The 25,816-nt window shown below is 45.5% G+C and overlaps 1 protein-coding gene across 4 annotated transcripts in view; it reads right to left on the reverse strand.

The window, feature by feature from the left end:
* LOC137645951 (mitochondrial nicotinamide adenine dinucleotide transporter SLC25A51) overlaps nucleotides 1–25,816 on the reverse strand; it is a 136,795-nt gene that overhangs the window by 62,499 nt on the left and 48,480 nt on the right. For all 4 annotated transcript variants that reach the window (XM_068379021.1, XM_068379022.1, XM_068379024.1 and 1 more), the window contains exon 3: nucleotides 15,053–15,304. In XM_068379021.1, coding sequence (XP_068235122.1) covers nucleotides 15,053–15,304 — 252 coding nt within the window. The remainder of the gene's footprint in view (nucleotides 1–15,052; nucleotides 15,305–25,816) is intronic.

The raw sequence follows: 25,816 nt of genomic DNA on the forward strand, positions 1-25,816 counted from the left end.
TGCAGAGAACGGTTCTGTTTGAGGGCCACTGAAGTAGCCACAGCTCTCACTTCATGTGTCCTTACCTTCAGCAAAGCAAGGTCTTCTTCCTTCAGATGAGAATGTGCTTCCCTAATCAGGAGCCTGAATAGGTAAGAAACTGAGTTCTTAGACCTTGGAAGAGAAGGCTTCTTGATAGCACACCATAAGGCTTCTGATTGTCCTCGTAAAGGTTATGACCTTTTTAGATAGTACCTAAGAGCTCTAACTGGGCAAAGTACTCTCTCCAGTTCGTCCCCCACCAAGTTGGACAGGCTTGGGATCTCGAACGACTTAGGCCAAGGACGTGAAGGAAGCTCGTTTTAGCAAAAAACCGAGCTGCAAGGAACATGTAGCCGTTTCAGATGTGAAAACTATGTTCCTGCTGAAGGCGTGGATCTCACTTACTCTTTTAGCTGTTGTCAAGCACACGAGGAAAAGAGTTTTTAATGTGAGGTCCTTAAAAGAGGCTGATTGGAGAGGTTCAAATCTTGATGACATAAGGAACCTTAGGACCACGTCTAGATTCCAGCCTGGAGTGGACAACTGACGTTCCTTTGAGGTCTTAAAAGACCTAAGGAGGTCCTGTAGATCTTTGTTGGTGGAAAGATCCAAGCCTCTGTGGCGGAAAACCGCTGCCAACATACTTCTGTAACCCTTAATCGTAGGAGCTGAAAGGGATCTTACGTTCCTTAGATGTAACAGGAAGTCAGCAATCTGGGTTACAGTGGTACTGGATGAGGAAACTGCATTGGCCTTGTACCAGCTTCGGAAGACTTCCCCTTTAGACTGATAGACTCTGAGAGTGGATGTCCTCCTTGCTCTGGCAATCGCTCTGGCTGCCTCCTTCGAAAAGCCCCTAGCTCTTGAGAGTCTTTCGAAAGTCTGAAGGCAGTCAGACGAAGAGCGTGGAGGTTTGGATGTACCTTCTTTACGTGAGGTAGACGTAGAAGGTCCACTCCTAGAGGAAGAGTCCTGGGAATGTCGACCAGCCATTGCAGTACCTCTATGAACCATTCTCTCGCGGGCCAGAGCGGAGCCAACCAACGTCAGCTGTGTCCCTTTGCGAGAGGCGAACTTCTGAAGTACCCTGTTGACAAACTTGAACGGCGGGAATGCATACAGGTCGAGATGGGACCAATCCAGCAGAAAAGCATCCACGTGAACTGCTGCTGGGTCTGGAATCGGAGAACAATACAACGGGAGCCTCTAGGTTATCGAGGTAGCGAACAGATCTATGGTTGGCTGACCCCACAGGGCCCAAAGCCTGCTGCAAACATTCTTGTGAAGGGTCCACTCTGTGGGGATGACCTGACCCTTCCGGCTAAGGCGATCTGCCATGACATTCATATCGCCCTGAATGAACCTCGTTACCAGCGTGAGCTTTCGATCTTTTAACCAGATGAGGAGGTCCCTTGCGATCTAGAACAACTTCCACGAATGAGTCCCTCCCTGCTTGGAGATGTAAGCCAAGGCTGTGGTGTTGTCAGAGTCCACCTCCACCACCTTGTTAAGCTGGAGGGACTTGAAGTTTATCAAGGCCAGATGAACCGCCAACAGCTCCTTGCAATAGATGTGAAGTGTCCTTAGCTCCTGATTCCATGTTCCCGAGCATTCCTGTCCGTCCAAAGTCGCACCCCAGCCCGTGTCTGATGCGTCAGAGAAGAGACGGCGGTCGGGTTTCTGAACAGCCAAAGGTAGACTTCCTTGAGAAGAAAGCTGTTCTTTCACCACGTGAGAGTAGACCTCCTCCCTTCGGAAACAGGAACTGAGATCGTCTCTAGCGTCATGTCCTTTATCCAGTGAGCCGCTAGATGATACTGAAGGGGGGGAGGTGGGGTCTCCCTAACTCGATGAACAGGGCCAGCGATGAAAGTGTCCCTGTTAGACTCATCCACTACCTGACTGAGCATCGGTTCCTTCTCAGCATGCTCTGGATGCAATCTAGGGCTTAGTATATCTTTGGGGCCGACGGAAAAGCCCGAAAAGCTCGACTCTGAAGATCCATACCCAGGTAGACAATGGTCTGGGATGGGACGAGCTGGGACTCCTCAAAATTGACCAGGAGGCCCAGTTCCTTGGTCAGATCCATAGTCCATCTGAGAATCTCCAGACAGCGACGACTTGTGGGAGCTCTTAAAAGCTAGTCGTCTGACGGAGCCGGACACAAGATCATGGTACTGCTGCACAGTCTGTGAACTGTCAACCATGGGGAAGCGAGGAAGTACAGTGACAACCCGAAGCTGTCTAGACTGTCTGGGTCGTACAGACAACTCCTTATCGGGTTGCTGAGGTTGCCGCACTGCGTCACAACAAGTCACTTCTGCTGGTTGTTGAACGTCTTCCCAGTGACACACTGACTCCGTAAACAAAAAATCCTCTAACAAGGACTAAGCTTGGACTGCATGTCTTGCAACACAGCTCAAGGTCTATGGGAGCAGGTGTGGTAACAGACGGGGTTAGCGACTGAAGTGGAACCATTACCCTCCCTGGAAGCATGCTATGCTTAAATAAAAGTCCATAGGAGGCTAAGCAGCTAAAGGCTCCTCTCCAAATGACAGAGTCCTCAAGGGAAAATCAGAAGGAGGGAGAATAGCACTTTCTCATCTACAGGAACCATATCCGAGAAAAGCTAAGTTCTCTCAGTGAGGGTTTCACTGGTGGAAAAGCAGCAGACTAGAAGGCAACGTTATGAAACTGCTTGACAGTCTAGTGAGTTGGCAACAACCAAAGATGTGTGACTGAGAAGCATGCGGTAAGGTATGCAGAGCATGCTGTATGTAGAGCATGCTGTAAGGTAAGCAGAGCATGTTGCATGGCGTGCGGCTTATGCTGCATGGGATGAGGCTCATGCTGCATGGGATGAGGCTCATGCTGCATGGTATGAGACTCATGCTGCATGGGATGAGGCTCAAGCTGCAAGGGATGAGGCTTATGCCGCATGCGTTGAGGAGGATGCCGCATAGTATGAGGCTCCTGCCTCATGGGTTGAGGCGGTTGCCGCATAGCATGAGGCTCCTGCCTCATGGTTTGAGGAGGATGCCGCATAGCATGAGGCTCCTCATAAGCATGAGGCTGCCTCATGGGTAGAGGAGGATGTCGCATAGCATGAGGCTCCTGCCTCATGGGTTGAGGAGGATGCCGCATAGCATGAGGCTCCTGCCTCATGGTTTGAGGAGGATGCCGCATAGCAGCTCCTGTGAGGTTCCTGCCTCAAAAGTTGCGTCTGCCTCAAGGGTTGAGGAGGTAGCTGCGCAGAGAGAGGCTCATGCTGTGAAGAATGCGGTTGCTGCATGCGTTGAGGCGGCTGCCTCATAGCATGAGGTTCCTCAAGAGTTGAGGCTCTTGCCTCAAGAGTTGAGGTTCTTGCCTCAAGAGTGGAGGTGGCTGCCGCAAGAGTTGAGGTTGCTGCCTCAAGGATGGTGGAGGTTGCCGCAACGCAAGAGGTTGCTGCATAGCGCTGGTATCTGGCAACTCCCAATGCGGCAGCTCACGCGTGGAGGTAGGTTGAGGAACCTCAACATCATACGTCTGGCAGGGTGGACTGCGCAGAGGTGGAGTTGAGGTTGCTGCCTCGAGGATGGTGGAGGTTGTCGCACCGCAAGAGGTTGCTGCCTCGAGGATGGAGGAGGTAGTCGCAACGCATGAGGCTCCTACCTCAAGGGTAGAGGAGGTTGCTGCAAAGCATAAGGCTCCTGCCTCAAGTGTTGAGGAGGTTGCCGCGTGGCAAGAGGCTCCTGCCTCAAGGAAAGTGGAGGTTGCTGCACAGAGCTGGTATCTGGCAACTCCCAATGCGGCAGCTCACGCATGGAGGTAGCTTGAGGAACCTCAACATCATACGTCTGGCAGGCTGGACTGCGTAGAGGTGGAGGAGCGCTCGCAGGAGGAGGTGTGTTAACCTTCTCTGCCTGAAACTCCTGCATCAACACCGCAAGCTGAGACTGCATTGTCAGCAGCATAGACCACTAGAGTTTAAGAAAGACAACAACAAACGGAGCTACTGTCCGTTGAAACTGAGGGTCTAAAACAGCTGGTGCGGCAACAGACGGAGTTACTGTCTGTTGCGATACCACCTTGCCTCTCTGGGAGGTGTGCAGTTGTCGTACTGCAGCAAGTCCGAACTGACCCAGTGCTAATGGCACCACCTAGGAGTTGGACTTGCGCGGAAGGGACCGACTTGCACTTAATAGCTGCAAGATTTGGTCCATGGTTTCTGCGAGAAACCTCTTCCGCAGACGAGGAATAAATGGGCTCTCTCGTCTTTGTGTGGGTGGGGTGATCACGTCGGCTACGTGAGTTGGTTACACCCGAAACCACGGAGGGAAACGTCTGTTCGTCGATCAAGACCTGCTGAACCCATAAGTCCTTCGACATTACTTCTCCCCTGGGCTTGGGAGCTTGTAAGAGGTCCCAGACTAGGCGAACAACTGGCACGAACAGACGAACCCTCGAACGCAACACTGTAACACTTTGCGCTTATCACTTTATCACTTTTGATTTTCTGTTTGCACTTATTTCACTGAACTCGAAACTTTAAGTGGTTTGTACCTGAAACACGCAATTCTATCCTTCATTAAAAGTTAGTAATTGCGAAAACAGTATTACAATGTAACAGAAAAACATAATGAAAGATAAATAATTCAGTGGCTGGAAAAGAGACTAAACACTAGATCAAATAAACTACGTTTAAAATCTCTCACCGCATAAAGCCTGAGAACAAGAATAAAACTCTAGAAACGTTTACCTTCTTCCCCTAAAGAGACTAGGGAGAAGAGCAAAAACGATAACAACGTTACCCGCTTGAACGAAACGTTTATCCTCCTCTCTCTCCCTCCGTCTCTATCTCTCTCTCTCTCTCTCTCTTGACTTAGCACCTGAGAGAAGAGCCCAATTATATATATCGTTAAAACATATTATTGTTAAAGGAAAAAAACTGAAAGGTTTCCCAAATAAAAAGTTCCTTTATTAGAATTAAAACCATTTAAGCTAAGAAAGAATGAACAAAACGCTAGAATCGGTTTACTCTTACTGCAACGTGACACCGTGATAGACTCTCTCTCTATCGTAACGATAGAGCGCAAGTTGAACGTTCTGAACATCAACAACTGCAGAGACAAAACAAAACGTTAGTTCAACTTTGAAAACAGTACAAGACTATCAAAGAAATTCTTTCAGAAATGACGGGCTCAATGTTAATTAACTTCGGTTCCAAGAAAAGACCGCCTACTATTAGGAAAGGTCGAATATAAACAAATATAAAAATTAATTTTAATAAGTTTATAATAAAAGGAAGTTAATCAAAGAGGCCTATAAAAGGTGGAGAGATATAAAATAAATCTATAACTTTGTTAAGCAAAATTAAGAGAGTCTATACTCTCTTCGACACCAACACTTCCGTCTAAGGGAAGGGTCGGCCATTTAAAAGTGAAAGAGAGTTCATACTCTCTTCGTACCAAAATTAAATCAACAATTAAATCAAATTAATTCCAAAAACTTGCTAAGCTAATGATATAGCTTCCTGAATAGCGAAGGCTAAACTCTAGAGCAAATACATCACCAAATCGTGAGCAATAACTCCAGAATCAACAGCGTATCCATGTAGGTCTAGCCGGAGGCACGACAGAGGAAAAATTGAGGTGGTGTTGACAAGAAGTACTGGAGTACCTGACCACAGATGGCGCTGTGGTGTTCACCCCCACCTGTATAGCGATCGCTGGCGTATCCCGACCGTAGATTTCTGTCGGCAACAGAGTTGACAGCTACATGATTATCGGGTAAGATTAATATTGAAAAATAAAAACAGCAAAAGCCAAAACTAAACTGAATTCAACACTTAAGAAGGTGACAAGTTAAAACTACATTACTGTACAAGCTCACTGAAAAAATAGCAACCATCAAGAACCCATTATTATTCACTTGTTGATGTTCAAATAACAGTAAACCAATTGAGTACATGGAAGCAATTTTACAGTACTCAAGTATTTATACATACACATTAGGTTTCAGTATTATTTAACTTTTCTTTTTTGTTAACCCTACTTGAAACATTACAATACATAAGGGTTTGAGTCTAAGAAAACTTTAATGTTTGTATGTTAAAAAAATTTATTTGTTATTTTTCATATACCGTACAGTGTTTTGTAGCGCTCAAGTCCCTCCCCCCCCAAAATAATGTCTTAATCTGTTATTATTTGTTTCCAGGTATTGACAGCAACCCCCTACACTCAGTAGGGAGTGTAAGGGAAGTTTATTCTTCAGAGTACTGTATGTACAGTATATAGAAAAGAGTGAGTACATCCGTCCCTGGAATTCAATGTATCGCAAAACATGATTATCTCGTTTTGATAGAAATAAATGATGCATTGCTCAAAATGGGTGAAACGGGAGAAATTGAAGATATAAACTCAAGTTTCAAGGCTCAACTAGATGATGTCATTAGAGAAGTTTTGACATCAGGCACGGATCTTCGTCAGTATTCTCAGTCAGTTGAAAAAGAGCTTCGACAGTTGGAAAACTTAAAAGTATCCAAGATTACATCAACAAGGCTCAAGACATTGCTACTCTACATCACCAGATCACAAAAGGTGATTCCATACTGAACTTAGTGATGGACAGTTTTTTTAAATGTTTGCCCCAGAACAAAGTGAACATAAAGTGGCACAGAACAATTATTTTTTTTTGCAGAGATAGCCAAACTTTTAAGTGTGTTCAATTCCTAAACCCAGTGGATTGTTCATGCAGATTATGAACCACAGTGTCGTGGGGTTCTCCATTAAGCTTGAAATTTGTTTCTGTCCTAGTCAGGAATAAATCTGCATGATCCACCTTAGTATGTTGCTAGTCTGCCTGGGGGAAGACAGTTATAAGCAAGGTTGCCAGGATCTTCTAGTTTTGCCACATGAATTGTAATCCTTGTTTTATGAACCCTTTGATCGTGAGGCAAGCTACTGATATATCCCAAATAGATACATGGTTAGGTGTGCCTTTGTTTATACTTGTACTGTATTGAAACATGAGTGTCCCACATGTGAATATTTTCGTTTTTCTTGTTATTTGTGGAGCTGGTGTAAAGGGATACTAATTTTGCCTTTATTTGATTATTTTAATTGACAAAATAAATGTTATGTATTCCTAACAGTTTTTTTGTTTCATTTTCAAATAAATATTTTTCTTGTTTTTGTATAGTCTGAATTTAATTACAAAACCTTTCCTCATGGTGTCCTTTCCTCAGCCACTGTTTTTTTAGTCAAGTTATTTATAATTTATTTTCCCACACTGTGTCCAGTTATCAGTACAAACAATATTTCCCTTCCCTAATGTTCTAACATTTTTTCTTGAGCTTAAAACCATCTCACCTAAAGAATATAGAGCTATATACAATATTCTACTGATTTCCCAGAAATGCATCAGTGGTCAAGCTACCTGTAAATTCAGCACGTTAAATGAAAGGGAAGATAAAAAGCAAGATTCTAGCTGGGTCCCCTTGCCCAGTATAAATCAAGGGGTGGTGCCCAGAGCTCTGTTCTCTTGACCTGTTACTTAGGTTTTTGAGTATTCCACCTTTGTATATTTGTTGTGTAGTGAACGTCGGGTTGTGGTCGCCATTCGGACACCACGGCAGTTTGGGTGCTACTTCTGGCCACAGTCCGCAAACCACTACAACATTTCAATAAAGCCTTCATTGCATAATGATTTATGTACAGTATATTAAAAGATAATAAACTATACATCATCATTTATTATCAAATGCAGAATTTTTAATCATCTAAGAGCTTTGTAACTTATAGATTATCTTAAAGATCATATCTAACTTCAACACTATTAAAAAAAATTTTATTCATTGTACAATTTAGTGAAGAATATTATGTCTTCCATATCTTTACTGATCTAACAATAAAATCATGAATAAAATGTCATTCAATACTCTATTACCAAGAGGTTAGGAATTCATGACATGTCAAGATACAGATAGTGCTTAGCTTTAAGGTGAGCTGACATGCCTAAAATAACTGAAAAAATAAACAATGTCTATTTATAACCAACTCCGAACCATAAATTAATAAACACTCAGCCACATTTTTGTTTTTGTTACAATTAATTACACAAGCAGGTACAGGCTGCAAGCAGACTAGCGAAATTTGTCAAAGTCTGCTCCGCCATTGTGTGATGTCATGGAGAGACAAGTTGACTCTGCCACACAGTTTGTTTACAATTAGCTAACCACATGAAAATGGATTCAGATAGCAAACACAGCGCAGATTTGAACAATTTTTCTTTAGATTATGGAACTATATCGTTTTGAACCATATGAAAAAAGTAGCCAAGAAAACAGCAGCAAAGTTGAAATTTGACCATTAAAAAATGAGATAGAGAAAAAAACCTTTTTTCATAAAAACAAATCAATGTCAGCTTTGAGGGAAGGTAGCTAAAAATAGAACACGCTGTGTGTTTCTAGACAGAGCTCTCATATACAGGAAAGAATACACAGAAAATTCAATACAAATTCTGCAATTAATATAATGTCACACAGTAAATTCATCTATACAAAATCTGCATTAAAAATTATAAGCACATGAAATGTTGTGGACTAAAACTATTGTTTATTTCTAGGTACAGTCTAAACTAGGATACGCAGCACCGACATGCTTTGTTCAAAACATATTTTGTTTGGTAGTGTGATCATCGTAGCTCTTTGTGAGCATTACCTCAGCCTTATTTTTGCCTTATTACAGCAAGTTAAAATAGCATTAACTATGGCTGAGAAGCAGATTGCTATTTTAAAGTTTTAAAGGTTGCACATGAATGGCAAAGGCAAAGGAGGGTGATATTGCCCTATCAAGCAGGATAATGCCCTAGAGACTGGTCATATATACATATGATCAGTGCCCAAGCTCCCTCTCCACCCAAGCCAGGACCATGGAGGGCCAGGCAAAGGCTGCTGATGACTCAGAAGGTAGACCTATAGGCTCCCTATATCCCCCCCCTCCTGAGTTCACAAGGATGGTGAGGTTGCAGTGACCAAAGGAACTAATGAGTTTTAGTGGGGCTCGAATCCCAGTCTGGCAATCAACAGTCAAGGACGTTACCACATCGGCTACCACAACCCATGCAATAAATCACAACATTAGTGGCGATAGTGCTAGTAGTGTGAAGAAATAGTAAGCCATTTCAGTGGAAATGAAAGTTGCCATTATCAAGAAACCAGATAGCGGTGAGAGGAAGGCCAATATTGCGTGTGTATATTAAATAAATCTTTCAACAACATTATCACAAGGGGTCAGCTAACTCATCTCCATATGAGAGAGAGAGAGAGAGAGAGAGAGAGAGAGAGAGAGAGAGAGAGAGAGAGAGAGAGAGAGATTGATTTTGGATGTCTCAAAGACTTTTTAGTCCATTCGTGGAGACTCCATCTGCTCTTTAGTAGTAATTTAGTTTAAGCATTTAGAAAGTTCTCATGATCTTGTCTAACTTATTCTTAAACTCGCTTACCGTGCTACTGTTTACTTCATACGCTGGAAATCTAAGTATTTTCTAATTTGTATGTTAAGAAATTGCCACATTGAGTGCAGTTATATCTTTTCAAGTCCAGTTTGTATCCATTACCTCTGGACTGATTTGTGCTGAGCGTGAATAGATTGTTGTAATCTACATTTGTTATGCCTTTAAGAATTTTGAATGTCTCCTATTAACTGTCCCCTTAGTCGTCGAGTTTGTAGATTAAATAAGTTCAAATGTTCCATACTCCGTCTATATCCAAATTGCCTTAGTGCTGGAACTAGTTTTGTGGCTCTAGAATGTACTGCTTCCAGACTATCTATATCCTTCTGAATACTTGGAGCCCAGAATTGGATTCCATACTCTAGATGAGAGAGAGTTCGAGTCCCACTCAAACTCATTAGTTCTTTTGGTCGCTGCAACTTCCCCCTCTTTGTGAGCTAAGGATGGAGGATTTGGGGAAGCCTATAGGTCTACCTGCTGAGACATCAGCAGCCATTGCCTGGCCCTCCCTGGTCCTAGCTTGGATGGAAAGGGGGCTTGGGCCCTAATCATATGTATATATGATCAGTCTCTAGGGCATTATCCTACTTGCTAGGGCAATGTCACTGTCCCTTGGCTCTGCCATTCATGAGCATCCTACAAATCTTTAAAATGAATGTGCATTAAAAAAAATGGTTTTGCATATATTCTTATCCATCCTCCCCCTCGTCTGGGAAGAGGGGGGAAGATACTTCTTAACAAACCTTGTCTGAAAAGAAAGGTTGCCTGTTTATGAATCTTAACTGCATCTGTTTTCTGGTTCAGTTCACAACTCCCATGATTACTGTAACCCCAAGAACAGAAAGCCAGTCCATCTAACTTTCATTCTAGGTTAATGCCCAGACTGCTGTCTTCGACAACCTGCTTCTTGTCATATGGGAAACCTAGCTGGCTACACAATCAGTTGAGCAGCTACCACAGGACAAAGGGTACATGTATCCAAGGATATGTAGGCATACTTTCAAAAGTACGGGACGATGAAGATTGTCTGGTATTTCCGGACCCGTGTCACTGTCAGGTTCTTCCTGAAAGCTAGAGTAGACCCATACTCCTGACTTTGTAAGCCCTTGCTCGAGACAACCCTTCTATCACTTTGCTGGTTGAAAGATAGATACATTTGACAGTCTTATGAAGCCAAAATGAAACAGGAGTGCATAGATACTTTTCTTGGGTCCTGCTCATGCTAATGGTCTGGTGCTAAGGCCTGAAATGAAGTCCTCTTATTGTAGCAGTGCAGAGCCCTCAAAGGACAGAGGAGGTGATTCCCTCTGGATGCTTCTTGAAGAGAAGGGATGTAGGACTCAAAACTGATATTGTGGATCACTAGGTTCTTGGTCTTGGGCACGAACTTAGGAACTAAAGTAAAGGAGACCTTCTTCCAAACTTCAGAATGCCTTGCAACATACGAGATGCCACAAAGCTAGCTAACTTACTTAACTGACACCAACACTAGCAGATAAACAGTCTTAAAGTGTCAGATCTCTGTCTGATGTGTCTCAAAGGCTCATAAGGAGCATGCAGGAGAAATTTGAGAACTATCCATTCTGAGGGCCTGAGGTCCCAGGGTGTCCAAGAGTGCTTGAAGCTCCTCATAAGATTTAACAGTTCCCAAAAGGAACCTGGCTCAGGGCTGAGTGATAGCCCTTCACTACAGAAACTGAGAGAAACTTCTCTCTGGAAAAGAAGACAAAAAAATTAGATTTTAATTGCAGAGGCATTAGCCAGAAGTATCTCTTCCACTACACCAAACACAGAAAAGCGATCACTTTCAATGGTAGACTGCTACAAAGGACTTCTGCAGGTATCCAGAAATCTTCTGTGCAGAGCTTCATAAAAAAAGCTTTCACTTGGAGGAGATGCCGGAGAGTCTCTACCCTTAAGTGTAAAGTGACTCCACTGAGTGATGGTACATCTAAAGGTAAGGCCATCAGTGTAGTTCTCTCGGCACCTTGACAAGAAGCCTTGGCAAATCTGGATACCATCTCATGTGCAGCCACCTGGGGGCCACCAGGATCATCCTGAGACCTGATATCGTTAACAATTGTTCATCAATCAGTGAATCAGGCAAAAGGGAGGAAAGGAGTATGCATCCAGATTAAGCAAAAACTGTTGAAAGGCATCCTTGAACATTGCCCTACAGTCTGAAATGGGGGAGCAGATTACTGGGAGTTTTCTGTTTAACCATGAGATGAATAGGTTGATTGCCAGTGATCCCCAGAGAGCAAAAAGACTTTCTACTCCCATTTTGCCTCTATTACCTCACCTGAACTGGCCAGGTTGGGTGCAAAAGAGTGAAACGCTGTCAGCACCCTTCTTACATGAAAAAGTGACCAGAGGTCGTGATCCAGCTTTGGAGACAGTTTAAACATTTTTCAAAGCCAATTCTGAAGATGTGGAAAAGAACAAATGTCCTACTGTAGCTACCTTCAAAGGGCATGGCCCGTTGAGGGTAACTGCACGGTAGATAAGACCACGTGGCTAGCCTTCCTGCACTCTTTAACCATCATTTCTACATCACTGAGGGTAGAAAGACGTAGCCTTCAGCACCTAGGGATTCCTCTCAGCTAACGTTGCTCCTTCTACAACTTGCCTGGAGAATTGAGAAACAACAGCATCCCTCTTTCTCAAGACACAATTCAACCATTGGTTCACTGACCTGCCAACATCTCAAGATTTGACAAACCCTGAGTAGTGCTGAAGCAGTTGACTGTACCAGACAACTGGTTGGTTTAGGAAGCTGCCTAGTGGTTGGCCATGAAAGAGGTTTCCCTGGCATCAGATTCAAGAGCTGAGATTGTGCCCTCAGTCTTGAGTCTCTCTACAAACAAATCTGCTGCCAACACAGAAGCTGCGAGATCAATAGGAAGAAGAAACGGGGTCGTACTGTTGGGCAAGTAGAATCTTCTCTACTGAAAAAGTGTGGGAGGCAGGATTTTGCTCAATGGGCTAAACTGCAGTAAACTTTCAGGACCTGATATCTGCAAACTCACGGTCTAAGGCCTCAACAGCATGTACACACAAATGGGCATACATACCAGTACATGTATGGGTGAGAGATGGCATTTTTTTTTTCTGGTTCTGGTGTGAGTAATTCATAGCATAAACTTTCATTGTCAGTTTTAATGCATTAGTCATTTGTCCTTTTCTTCAATCTGGTGTACTTAATGCTATTTTCTTTAAGGTTGGTGTTACATTAACTCAAATGGTGTTTTTTAAGTTTAAGTTCTAACTGATAAGCAATGTGTATAAGAAAGTGAGAAATTTTCTAAAGGTTTTTTTCATCGATATACAATGGGAATTTTAACTAATTAGTAACTAGCATCCAAAAGTACTAAAAACACTAAATACCAAAAAATAACTGATTAAGTCATTTAAGTTGATTTGCCAAATTATGCCGATTAAGTCAGTCCTTACATTATGAAAAACAAATTATATAGATAGGAAAAATATAAAATATTTTACATTACTGTATTCTAGATTTTTCAATACTGTACATAGCTTTTATTTCTTTAATTTGTATTTGTTGAATTTTTTGCTCTGGTCCCTTAAAATTGTCTCAATATTCCTTTCTTTGCTTTAGCAGGTAGTTGGAAGCCCGCCCTACTCCCTGTAGGGCTCGGAGGTGGTAGCGAGACTTACTGTCACGCAGCTTAATAGTTCCTCACTTATCATGTGATTATCATAAAAAATGTTGTATCTGCGGATATATTTCACTGATAACATGAAAGGTGCCCTAAATCCATTCACCCTGACATAAGAACTTACATGGACGACCTGTTCGTTGAAAAGTTGGGCAAGGAAGTCAATGGAAAACTACTAGTTACAACAAAGACAAGGCTGTGTAGAAAATTTCACAAAGAGGTAACCAAGGAGATCGAATGAGAAATTTGAGATACAAGAAACACTAAATAGCTTAAGTTGCTATCTCCAGTCATTACGTCCCAAATACCATTCAAGTTGCACTTTATAAAACACAAGTAAACACAATCAAGAGACCTATAATTTGCTTATATGAGTGTAGTTTGTAATGTGCAAAAATTAGGGTGTTAGCTTCTGTAGAACATGTGTGTTATCCAGTATACAAAGATAATAAAAAGTACGATTGCCTTTGAGCACCACGTAAAACAATAGCATGCACTTGAATTTTCATATGGAAAGAAACACTAAAGTGTGAGTAAATTTAAAGGGTGTATTAGCCTGGCTGTGATGAAATGATGCTTGTGGAGAATCTGTTTATTCTTCCAGTAAGTTAGAAGAGGAGGACAATTCTATGCTGCACACACATATGTACTAAGATTATTGAACTTTTGTGAGTAATGTTTTCCACTAAATGTGTGGTTAACTGAATAACTTGTCCCTGATAACTGTAATTGTATGGGATTATCCAACATGTGAACATTTCTTGTTTGTTTCAAGGCCCTTGATTCCAGTAAGAGCCTCAAGCCTATGATCTTCCAGCTAGAAACTGACCAGAGTTTTTCCCGATTCCTGAAGGATTTTGAGACCTACTGTGCCAGTAGGTATACTGCAGGAAGCTTTCTTAGCATTAGGGGGTCTTGAGGTCTCACACCCCATCATGAAGGAACACCTCCTCGACTGGTGCCGAGAAGCCCGAGAGAGACATGATGCATGGAGGAAAGCCCGTTCCAGCAGTGCCACCTGTGGAGAGGGCGAACAGCTGAAGATTAATGTTGTATGGTTGGCCTCCTTGTACAGGTCTGCATATTCTTGGTGTAGTTTGGACCGGAGAGAGCCAAGACAAAACTTCCCAAAACGGTTCCAAGCAAAGCTGTGAATTAGCTGGAGCAGTCTCTGGCCACCATCAATGTCTCTACTGGCCGTCAGGCCCCTTGGCAGGTTGTCCTGCACTTCTTGAGTGTTCTCGACGAGGCATTCCGTCAGCGAAGCCAGAAGCCATAGCTGCCCTCAACCGTTCACCTGCACCTGACTGAGTATCCACACACTCCCTCTTGACCTGTCCTCAAACTTACGGCTGTGGAAGTGCGTCTGCCACTATCTTGCACTTCGGATAGTTCTCCTCAGTTTCAGAGGAGGTACTGTACTTGGTGAAAGAAACCAGGACACCTTGTGGATGAGTGTTGCATACACTTCAACCTGTGCCTACACTGTGGTTCGGGTAACCATCATGTCACGCAGTGTAGGCAACATGCGCCCCCAATGCACAGAAACCTGTCCAGAAGACAGCTACTGCCCGCAGCCCTGGGAGGAGGACTACCTCCATCTAGACTCCTCCTAGGTGATTGCTACTCTGACTCTGTCATCCTACTCTGGTTTGACCAGTAGCAAGAAGAGAAATCATATGTACAGCAAAGATACATTAAATTTTTGAGACCAGGAAAGGTGTAGTGCTTCTTGAATAACATGATTTGTCTTTTTGTATGATCATAAATTTTCAAAAGATTTTTGCACATCTAAATTTTAGTTTTTATGGAACTATATGACGTCTAAGAATATTCAAATATTTCATATACCGTACCTGCCGAAACATTAGTTTGTTCATCGGAAATGTAACTGTAATGTTGATGAAGGCTGCACCCCAACCGCAAACAAACTCTCTTGCATCTTCAGATAAAGGAGCACTTACAGATGTACTAGGAGAGCCATGCTGGTCTCCCATGGTTACACCTGGTGTTGTCATAACCGGAGTCACACTTGAACTCTGTAAAACTGACCCAATGTTTGGCGTCAAAGTAACACTACTGTGGTCTCGTCCAACTACATTCATACCCTGTTATAAAAAAAGAAAAATTAGTTATCAAATATTTCTAAACATATTCAACAACTTTAGAAAACTTTTACAGCACTATACTACAATGCCAGACAACTTTTAAACCAATCAATCAATTACTGAACAGTAATGATGCAAAAATAAAACAGATACAGTAAACTGTATTTCAATACTTAACCAAGATTCAATTGCTATTGATTCTAAGGAGTAGATTCTATAATCTCCCTAAATATATAATTTGCTTCCTAATAGGTACAATAGCCCTTTGTTCCCTAGGGTAAGATGAATTGGTGTAAGAGTATAGAGATGGAATTGTGCACAAACAGGCTTCACCTTACCTAACCAATACTACCATAATCATTCTTTCTGAGTAAAAGATAAACAAGAAATGGACAAAGATATGTTAACCATTAAAAATGACAAATTTGAAAGTGATTTGTATTTTTCCTAACGATACAAACCTGTACCTATTTAATAGGGATTGTCTTTCGGCAAAGCTGGAAGACTAACCATTAAGAATTTTATGCGAGGTGGCAACCACCCAACCACTAGTTAACAGGGGTGGTGAGGGGTAACCAAGGGGTTGCCAGCTACCCTCTCACTGACACACCAGTGAAACTGAGTCACTTTTTGATTGCAAGCAGGACTTATGGAGGACAGGCGATGACAGGACAATTTGTATCAATACAATAGCTATAAGTTGGTATCATTAGCAAAGATAAAAAATTACTTCCACATTTGTCATTTGTTCTGACACTCTACAACCTTTATAATATTAATAGGGATGACTTACCCATTAGGAGGATACTGACAACTGGCTTGGCCACTGACCTGGGTTTTTTCACATACCGCTTTGGTCTGTGACTGGGAAAAATCTTTGACACCTCATTAAAGATTTTGTGCAATACACAGATAGCCTCCTGAGCAACGTATGTCTGTGAGAAACTAGCAGTGACCATCTAGATAAGAATATTCCAAGCTAAAAATAGGAATGTTAATATCAAACATATACGTTTCCCAATACCCACCTCGCGGAGAGTATGGCGACGTAACAACTATTATTTCTATAACAGGTTACACAAGGCAAATGGTTATCACCTGCAGATAAGTGATGACAGCTTGAAGAGGACCCATATTGCTGTTCCCCAAGAGAGGGAAAGATGAAAGAAAGAAAGAGCCAGTTTTTTTTACACATTCATCCCAGACTAACCCTGGGTAACCTATGCCCTCAACCATTTGCTACGTGTCAATCAAGGAGCCTGAGGCATTATATACCACTTGTTGTGCAGTCAACACAGGACCAATGGAGAATGTCTTCATGTTCCTGTGGGTCAAGTCTTGCAGGTATGGGCAGTGAAGGTCGTTTGTCACTTCCACACACCTGCCTGTAGTACCTGTGTCACAGAGTAGTTGTCTAAACACCAGGCACAAGCTTCTGCCCCTGACGTCGTGAGCTCTAGGTCAATGAGCAAGTGGAGGGTCGGGATTCACTGCATGGTCAATGACCCTGGGAATCCCAGCAAAGATGGTGTTCTTTGTGACCCTACTCTTGAGTTATCCGTGCTGACGAAGTGCTGACACTTGAGGACAAACTGCTGCAGTGCGTTTAAGGTAATACCTTAAACTCTTCACTGGGAAAGTAACAGATAATCTGGATCATGGGTTACAGAACAAAGACTTCCAATCCAAAAGGGCCCGAATCTAGGATCTGCTACTTCTGGATTTTGAGTCTTTAGAACATCAGGGACAAAGTTGAGCATCACCTTCACTCATCCTCTTGAATAGGTGACGTCGTAATATAGACCAAGAAGTTCATTAACTCTCTTCGCCAAAGCCAAAGTGAGTACAGTAGGAATAACGTCTTCAAAGTGGTTGGCAATCTGTTGCCTGGCGTATTGGTTCATCGAGAACACCCTTCAGAGATCAAAGGACGCGAACCATGTTCCAAGGCGGTGATCTAACTTTTGACTGGGGGGCAAGTGATCTTAAAACTTCGTATGAGGAGAGAGAACTCTAACGAAGAGGAAAGATCGACTCCTTTCAGTCTTAAGGCCATGCTTAAGGGGGCCGGCCAGCATGCCTATATATGGGGGTATAGGAAGAAAAACACAAAATCCTGAAAAAATTCAGAGCTTCGTATGGCAATGGAGAATGCATACACAAAATATTTTGCCCAAATTCCTCTTACTTTCATTGTTACAAGGTAATTAGTAAAAGTAACTCAATAAAACAAAAACATTATTCACTAAAGGAAAATGAAATATTTTTTCTGTTATCGTAAATTTTGATTATTATATTTTAATATAAAACAAATTGTGAGCAATGGCATCTATATAGATTCCATGAGTCACAAGATGATGTATTACATGATAATTACACTTTTCAGCCCTCAGTCCTAGCACAAACCTCACAGAGTACATATGTTTGAGTTTGACCTCTGACATTCACTTGTTTTTATGTCTATTGATCTCTATGCTAGGGACCTTCTGATGGAATCTCTCAGCTACTGCATCCCGATGTTTCAGGATAGTATTTGTCCACAAGTTCGAGATTTGGTTGGCCAGAAACTCGATCTACGAGTACCTGAGAGAAGGAAGGTTTCCATAGCTTTCCTGGTACGTTCTTTGGAAAAATCCTCAGAACGTATCAGGATACCTAAGGTCCCCAACCACTTTGTGGCTTGCATAGCACACTTCGCAACTTTCTCCTGGTTGAGGATCTCGGCTGAACGAGACCTGCCGGTTGGAGAGTCTCTCAAGAGGGACTCCCCTGGTAAGCTCTTCCAGCGAGTGGTGAAGAGGAAGAGCTAAACAAGGGCTCCTCAAGGATCTCAAAGTACCTCCTCTGCTGTACGCGAGGAGGTGGGAGGAGCTTGTTGGTGGCACCGGAACGGTTGGAGGAGGACATCTCAGAGAGCTGTTGAGAGATTTTGTCCCTGATACTCTTAACCCCATAAGACCAGGGCAGTACTGCACTGGTCTTGGAGGATTTCTGAGTACCAAATATACGGTCCAAGACCGTGTCCTTGCCCTCTCGTGGAGGGATCTCTGGGTCGGAAAACCCATTGAGAGCCCTCATTAGAGTCAGAACTTGCCAAAACGCATGTTCTCACTCTTGCTGGTCTCCTCCTGTTGTAGGACTTGCAGTTAAGTCTCCTTCTATTCCCAAAGGCTCTTCTTGGGGAGAGTCGCGGACGTTCCCCGAATGGCTAGCTGGCTCCATCCTAGTCCTAGTAGAGGACTTCAGCAATGTTTTGGAGTCCTTAGATTCCTTCCTGGGAAGGATGTAGGACTCCATCATTGACGAGGGTAGCATGTTCCTTTCAATCCCCGACCGAGTAGACCCCTCGGCGCGAGGAGAGGTTTCCCCCTTTGGTGCGATGGGGGAAAATCTCTCTTCGCGTGATTCCCTTGGGGACGGGAAATCTTCGTCCGAAAGGGAAGGAGAGGCAGTCTGAGGAAAGGAAGGAATCTGCCTCAAAGATCTGTGTGGAGTCAGTTTCGCCCTTGGGGAAGTGACCGCATCTGGAACTCCTCTTTTTCTCTTCAAAGGGGTAGAAGAAGCCATTGTTGTGTCCCAATTCAGAGAAGACAGGCTTGAAAGCCTGTATTCCAGCTCTGATCAGTGCACTGAACCAGGGTTGTTGGCTGACAGATGCGCTGTCAGACATACCCCTTGAAAGGACAGGGATTGAAGGATCCCTGGGAGGAGTCCCCATCATTGGTGGGTTCGCCTGTGGTGGCTTTGGGATCCTGGACCCCTCTACATGTTTCCCTTCTCCCACAATGCGTGGTAGTATGCGCTTGTAGGGAGGGGAATGAGGTGATGGTAACCTTGCCGTGCGTAGTTCAGTAGTCTCGCGCGCGGGAGGATATTGATGCTCACGCAAGGGAGAATAATGGCGCTCGCACGAGGGACAATATCGGGGCTCGTGCGCGGGAGACTGTCGGCGCACGGGCGCGCGTGCGGGAGACAGTTGGCGCGTTCACGCGTGCGGGAAAGTATTACTACGTTGAGTGAGCGGGCACGCGGGAGAGTGTTCACGTGTGCAGGAGAGAGATCCCTAGCGCGCGGGCACGCAGTTGAATCATGTGGGGCGCGTGGGAGCGCGAGAGAATGTTGGCGCGCATCCTTTGGAGAGGATGGGCGAGCGTGCGCAGGGCGCGCAAGCGTATTCTCGCGGATGCGTGCGGGAGAAGGCATGCACAATGGTACTGGTTGGCGCATGGGAGAAGCCAGCTTTGTTGACTTCCCAAAAGCACTACGTTTAGTAGATCGTTGGCGCGCAGGAGAGTTGGATGTTGGGCGCGTATGCACGCGGGCAGGAGACTGGTGGGGTGCGGGAGAGTTGGATGTTGGGCGCGTATGCACGCGGGCAGGAGACTGGTGGGGTGCGGGAGAGCGCTGGCGCGCAGGAGGTTGATGGTGGGCAGACGAGTATTGGCGCGCAGCTGGGTGCGTAGGCGCAGGGCACGCAGGTAAGACCTGGCGTGCAGGAGAACGTGGACGCGTATGCGCATGAGGGCGCGCATAGCGCGTGATGGAGCTATGCTCCTGTTGGGGCGTATGCGCGTGTTGGCGCGTTGGCCCTTGATGCCCTGTGTTAGGGTTTAGTGATGGGGCCTGACGAGCGTTTGTCAGGTTTCGTTGGCGCATATGTGGTTGGCACGCCTTAGCGTGCTTAGGTGAAGCCTTGTTAGGTCCATGTAGAAATGGTGACAGCAAGTCGGCAGGTCTGTCGGATGGAAGGCCGACGTGTCCTTTAAAAGGACGACCTTCCACCGATGGAGATCACGAACGATCTTCAGAAAGGTCCAGGACCACTGCAGGAGCAGTGATAGATGATTGGTCTCAAGGCTCCTCTGAGGTGGACTGCAATGAAGATGTTGAACCAAAGAGGTGAAGGAAGGCCTCTATGGCAAAGAGGAAGGTGAGACTTCCGACGAATGCGCCCTCTGGGGGCCGTTGGATCAGCAAACTGACCTTCTGCAGTCCTCCAAAGAGGAGTCTCTGTAAGTGAACTCCCCCGAGGGGAAGAAACACTAGCAGGAGAGACTGACGATGGACTTAGTTTCTCCCCCGCAGGTTGAACAGGAACAGGAGAAACTAAGCCGTCAGCTACCGTAGAGTTTGGAGAGGCAGAGGTAATGGGTGATACCGCATTGGATACCTCTGACACCACAACGTCGACAAGAGACAGAGGATCAACCTCTGACGGTGACGGCGATTGCTTGACAGCGGTACCCAATCGGATGTAGTTAAGCAAAACCTCCTTGGAGGGCGAACCCGTAAGCCCCAAGGAGGACCAAAGCTGAAATAAGGTTAGTGACATATCCTCCCCCAGGGGGAGATGTGGAGCTGCTTTGCTAGGGGAAGCAACGTCATCTCCCGAGCCCCGAGGTTGGTAAACAGTATATCGGTCTACGCTACCACTCGACGGTCTCTCGAAAGAGACCTACCGAGTGGGAGCTTCGGAGGAGGTTTGGGCAACGGAAGAAAAGGCCTTGGGTTTTTCTCCTTTCAAAGAAACCTTCGAAGAAGAAAAATCCCGTTAGGACTACTTCTTCCGTCGTCGCGAAAACCTCTCCCACTGGGAGGTAGACCACTCCCTACACCTGTTGTTACTATCACACCGTTGGCCCCTACAAGAAGGACACAGGGCGTGAGGATCAGTCTTGATCGCCGACATGAATGTTTCACAGGGGCGGTCGGGAAACCCAGGGCAGGTGCGCATGATCGCAGAGGCCAACTTCACATATACAGCACTAGAAAAAAGAAAAGACAAAAGCAATTAAATGGCTGCTAAATGACGGCGAGGATGAGAGCGGACACGTCCGACCACCATCCGAGCCGAGAGCAAAGTGAGCTCAATCACAGGTGTGAGAGGGGGGGGTAGCAAGCTACACTCCCCTACCCCCGCTAACTAGCGGTGTGGGTAGTAAACCCTCATTAAAAATTAATGGCTCGTCATTTCAGCTACGCCGAAAGTAATACCCCTATTGAATAGCGTGGTTTGTATTCCAGTTACAGAACAAAGAGTAATTTCGGGTGGGGTCTTTTTTTTTGAGAAAGACGGGTGGGTCTATCAGGACGACATGGCTATCTCACGCAAAAATAAATTTTTCGCTTTGCTCAAAATCCATTTTTTGGGCTCGGCCCTGTCGTCCTAATGGAAGCTTACCAGAGAATTAACTTGAAAGTACTATATCTGTGGGTTTGTACAAGTGCCTTTACTTTGAATGAGTTCCTTATATGGTCTCCTAGACCTATGTATATGACATTACCGTTACTTGTCATATCCACTAAGTTTGGAACTAACTTTGGGCTTCCTGCCCCAAGCAGGGAAATTGTCGACTTCGACTATAAGGATTCAAAGTTTGCATTTCTGTAGGAACATGAGGGAAACTTCTTTCGAGATTACCTGGTTGTTCTTTGGAAATCATACTTACAAGGTATCTATTTAAGGAAAAATAGAAAGACTCTGGAATCTTTTATTTTGTTTCTGAGGATAAAAGAAGACGCAGATACATTTCTTATTTTTATTTTCATAATCAGAATGACAAATTCGTAGGTAATTTGTATTTTTCCTAACTATACAAACCTTACCTATTTAATATGGGTAATTACTTTCGGCGTAGCTGAAATGACGAGCCATTAGAATATTAACGAGGGTTTACTACCCCACAGCTGGTGAGCGGGGAGTGGGGGGTTAGCTTGCTACCTCCACCCCTCACACACACCTGTGATTGAGTTCACTTTGTTTAGAGGTAGGACTTCACGGGGGATAGGGCTGGCGGGCAAGTTTGATTAAATAGCTAAGGTTTGTATAGTTAGGAAAAATACAAATTACCTACGAATTTGTCATTTGTTCCGTAACTGAAATACAAACCATGCTATTTAATATGGGCGACTCACCCCTTAGGAAGGGTGGTAAGTCCCTGCCAGTACTGGCTTTTGGCTTTGCCCGGGGACTCAGTATCTGAGTGTGTCAGCACTCAACGATAAGGAATCCCTGCACCTAGCTAGAACCTTGCTGTGCAAGGGCTGCAGCCCACGTAAGCTGTGTGTGAAGGTATGAAGTGTGACCCGTCCTAGGTAGTTGACCTGAAGTCCTTTAGATGACAACTTTAGGCTAGGACTCTCCCAATACCACCTCGTCAGGGTATGAGGACGTGACTTAATACTAGGAGCACAAGGAAACATGGTTACCTGCAGTGATTCGAGGTCAGCTGTGCAGAGAACCCGGGATGCTGCTTTCCCCAAGAGAAGGGAGGATGAAGAAAAGAGTAAGGGCCAGACAAACCTTTTCATTCATGCAGACTAAGACCGGGTGACAATGCCCTCAACCTTTTTGCTACTTGTCCATTAAGGAGCCTGAGGTTTTAAACCAGCTGTTGTGCAGCCATCACAGGCCCGATAGAGAACGTATCGAGCCTCCTGTGTGTCACGTCTTGCAGGTAGTGGGTTGTGAAGGTCGTCCGACGCTTTCACATTCCCGCTTGTAGAACCTGCGTCACTGAAAAAGTTCTTCTTGAAGGCCAGGGACATAGCTACGCCCGACATCATGTGCTCTAAGGCGACATAACGGAGGAGGGTCAGGATTCAGGGACAGATGGATCACCCTACGAATCCATGCCGAGATGGTATTCTTGGTGACCCTCCTCTTTGTTCTCCCAGTGCTCACAAACAAAGCTTGCACTTGGGGACGAACTGCAGCCGTTCTTTGCGACATAACCTCAGACTCCTTACTGGACACAGTAGGGGATGGTCTGGGTCATCTGTTACAGAACGAAGACTCAAAATCCGGAAAGTGTCGAATCGAGGATCCAGCACTCCCGGATTCTGTGTCTTAGCCACAAACTCAGAGACGAATCTGAACGTTACCTCCCCCCATCCCCTTGCATGGGCGATGTCATACGAGAGACCATGAATTTCACTGACTCGCTTAACCGAGGCCAAAGTTAGTAGGAACACCGCCTTCCAAGTTAGGTGAGAGATGGGATAGCTGCTTTGAAAAGGTACCTCCTTGCTTGTTGATGTAAGCCACTACTGTGGTGTTGTAGCTCATCACACCACAGTGTGATCCGCCAGGTATTGTTGGAACTGTTGAAGGGCCAGGAAGACGGCCTTCATCTCTAGCAGATTTATATGGAGGCACTTTTCCAATTCTGACCACAGGGCTGAGGTCCTGTGGTATAGAACGTGGTTCCCCCCCCCCCCTCCTTTGAGGTGTCCAAAAACAGCATCCAATCCGGGGGAAGGACGAGAAGATCCATTCTTCTTCGTAGATTCTCGCCTGTCACCCACCACTGGCGGTTTGTCTGTTCCGCAGGATCCATAGGGATCATGATGTCCGGGGAATCGCAGCCTTGATTCCACCAGGACCTGAGCCGCCACTGGAGAGACTTCATCCTGAGGCGACCGTTGAGAACTAGACGAGCCAAGGGTGAAAGGTGACCGAGGAGACGTAACCACGTTTGGGTTGGAAGCTCTTCTCGTCTGAGGAAAGGGCTTGCAACTCTTTTCAACCTTGCTATCCTGTCGTCTGATGGAAAGGCTTTGTGGAGATTGGTGTCTATATTCATGCCTAGGTGAACCAGTCTTTGATTGGGCAGCAGAGAGGACTTCTCGAGACTTACCATGATCCATAGATCCTGGCAAAGTCCTAGAAGTTTGTCTCGGTGTCAAAGAGGGAATGACTCCGAGTCTGCTAGGATCAGGCAGTCATCCAGATAATGGAGGAGACTGATGCCGATCCTGAGTGCCCACGAGGATATTAGGGTGAACACTCTGGTGAACCCTGTGGTGATTTGGAGACACCGAAACACAGCACCTTGAACTGGTACACCTTGTTGTCTATGCTGAATCCTAAGTACTTCCTTGAAGACGGATGGACTGGGATCTGGAAGTACGCGTCCTTCAGATCCAGTGTACACATGAAGTCTTCCGGTTTTACTGCAAGACTGACTGTGTCTGTGGTCTCCATGCTGACTGGAGTTTGCTTTAATCTGGGCCTCTGCCCACAGAGCTCGCCCCCTTGCTGATCCCATGGCAAGGGTGCTAAATGACACCGGATTCATCCTCAGGGGAGGTAGAGATGTGAACAGGACACGATATCCCTGACTGATTATGGAAATCGTCCAGGAAACGGCCCTGAGTTGCTGCAACCTCTCTGCGCAACCTTGTAGGTATCCCGCCACTGCCGGACATGCAGGGGAACTGCCAATCCTAGCATTTGCGGCCTCGGCTGCTCCCTCTAGGATTTTTCCCTCCCCTGGGGGACATCTTGCCTTTCTTGTCCTTGACCGGAAAGGGCTTAGACCCCACTGTCTTAGCTGCCGTTGTTTTGGTGGGACGTGGCTGCTGAGGTGCTGGAGTTTTATAGGGCTTGAATGTCAAAGCCCTATATAGGAGGGAGTCTTGGTGACTTCCTACACCTCTCAGCCGCCTGCTTCACGTCCTTAGGCTCAAACAGGTTCGTTCCCATAACGAAAGAATGTCTGAGCCTTTAGATTTTGGTGCTATGGGACTCCCGGTATTGTCTTGGAGTTCTTTGACTCCCTCCCGGGAGGGATGCAGGACTCCAACAACGACGGAGGCAGGCTCTTCTCCACCCTTATTCAAGAAGACTTTACCGCGCGAGGTGGGGTTTCCCTCAATGGTGTGATCGAGGAACGTCTCACCTCCCGTGACTCTCCTGAGGGCGGAAAATCTTCGTCCGAAGGTGAGGGAGAAAAATCTGAGGAGGGAGAGTGCCTGTCTCGAAGACTTACGAGGAGACAGCTACGTCCTCGGAGAAGTTACCTCGTCCAAAACTCCTCTTTTCCTCTTCGGGGGAGTAGATGCAGCCAAGGATTTGTGGCTCAACTCAGAGAGAACAGCTTGAAAGCCTGTGATACCGCTCTGATTAGAGTCCCAACCCAGGCTGCCGGCTGACGGCTGCGCTGTCAGACACTCCCTCTGAAGGGGAAGTCGCCTGTAAAAAGATAAGGAAGGCATGTCCCTGGACCTTTCTGGAACCTTCCCCTCTACCGGCAAGTGCGCTGTTCTGTGATGGGGGGGGGGGATGTGGTGATGGGGCCCTTACCGCACGTTGTCCGGCAGCCTCGAGCGGGGTAGGGTATTGGCAATTGCACTTGGGAGCGCGCTGGCGCTCGCGCGATGGGGAATACACGGGAATCGCACGGGAGAGACTGTCGAAACGCTGAAGCGTGAGCGCGCGCGGGAATACCCTGGGCTCGCGCGCGGGAGATTGTTGAAACACTCGCGGGCGCGCGTGCGATACTTCATAGAATGTGCAGGAATCAGATTGACGTGCAGGATCAGAATGAAGAGCCCATGCGGACCAGAATGTTGGCACGCACGCGCGCGCAGCTATCAGCGAGCGTGCGTACGAGGTTGTTGGCGCGTGCGCGTGGAAGACCATCGGTGCGCGCGAGCGTGCAAAACTATTGCCGCGCGCGTGGGAGACCGTCGGTACCCGCGCGCGGAAAAGATTGTCAGCGCTTGCGC

The sequence above is a fragment of the Palaemon carinicauda genome, chromosome 8, assembly GCF_036898095.1.
Source record: "Palaemon carinicauda isolate YSFRI2023 chromosome 8, ASM3689809v2, whole genome shotgun sequence".
NCBI lineage: Eukaryota > Metazoa > Arthropoda > Malacostraca > Decapoda > Palaemonidae > Palaemon > Palaemon carinicauda.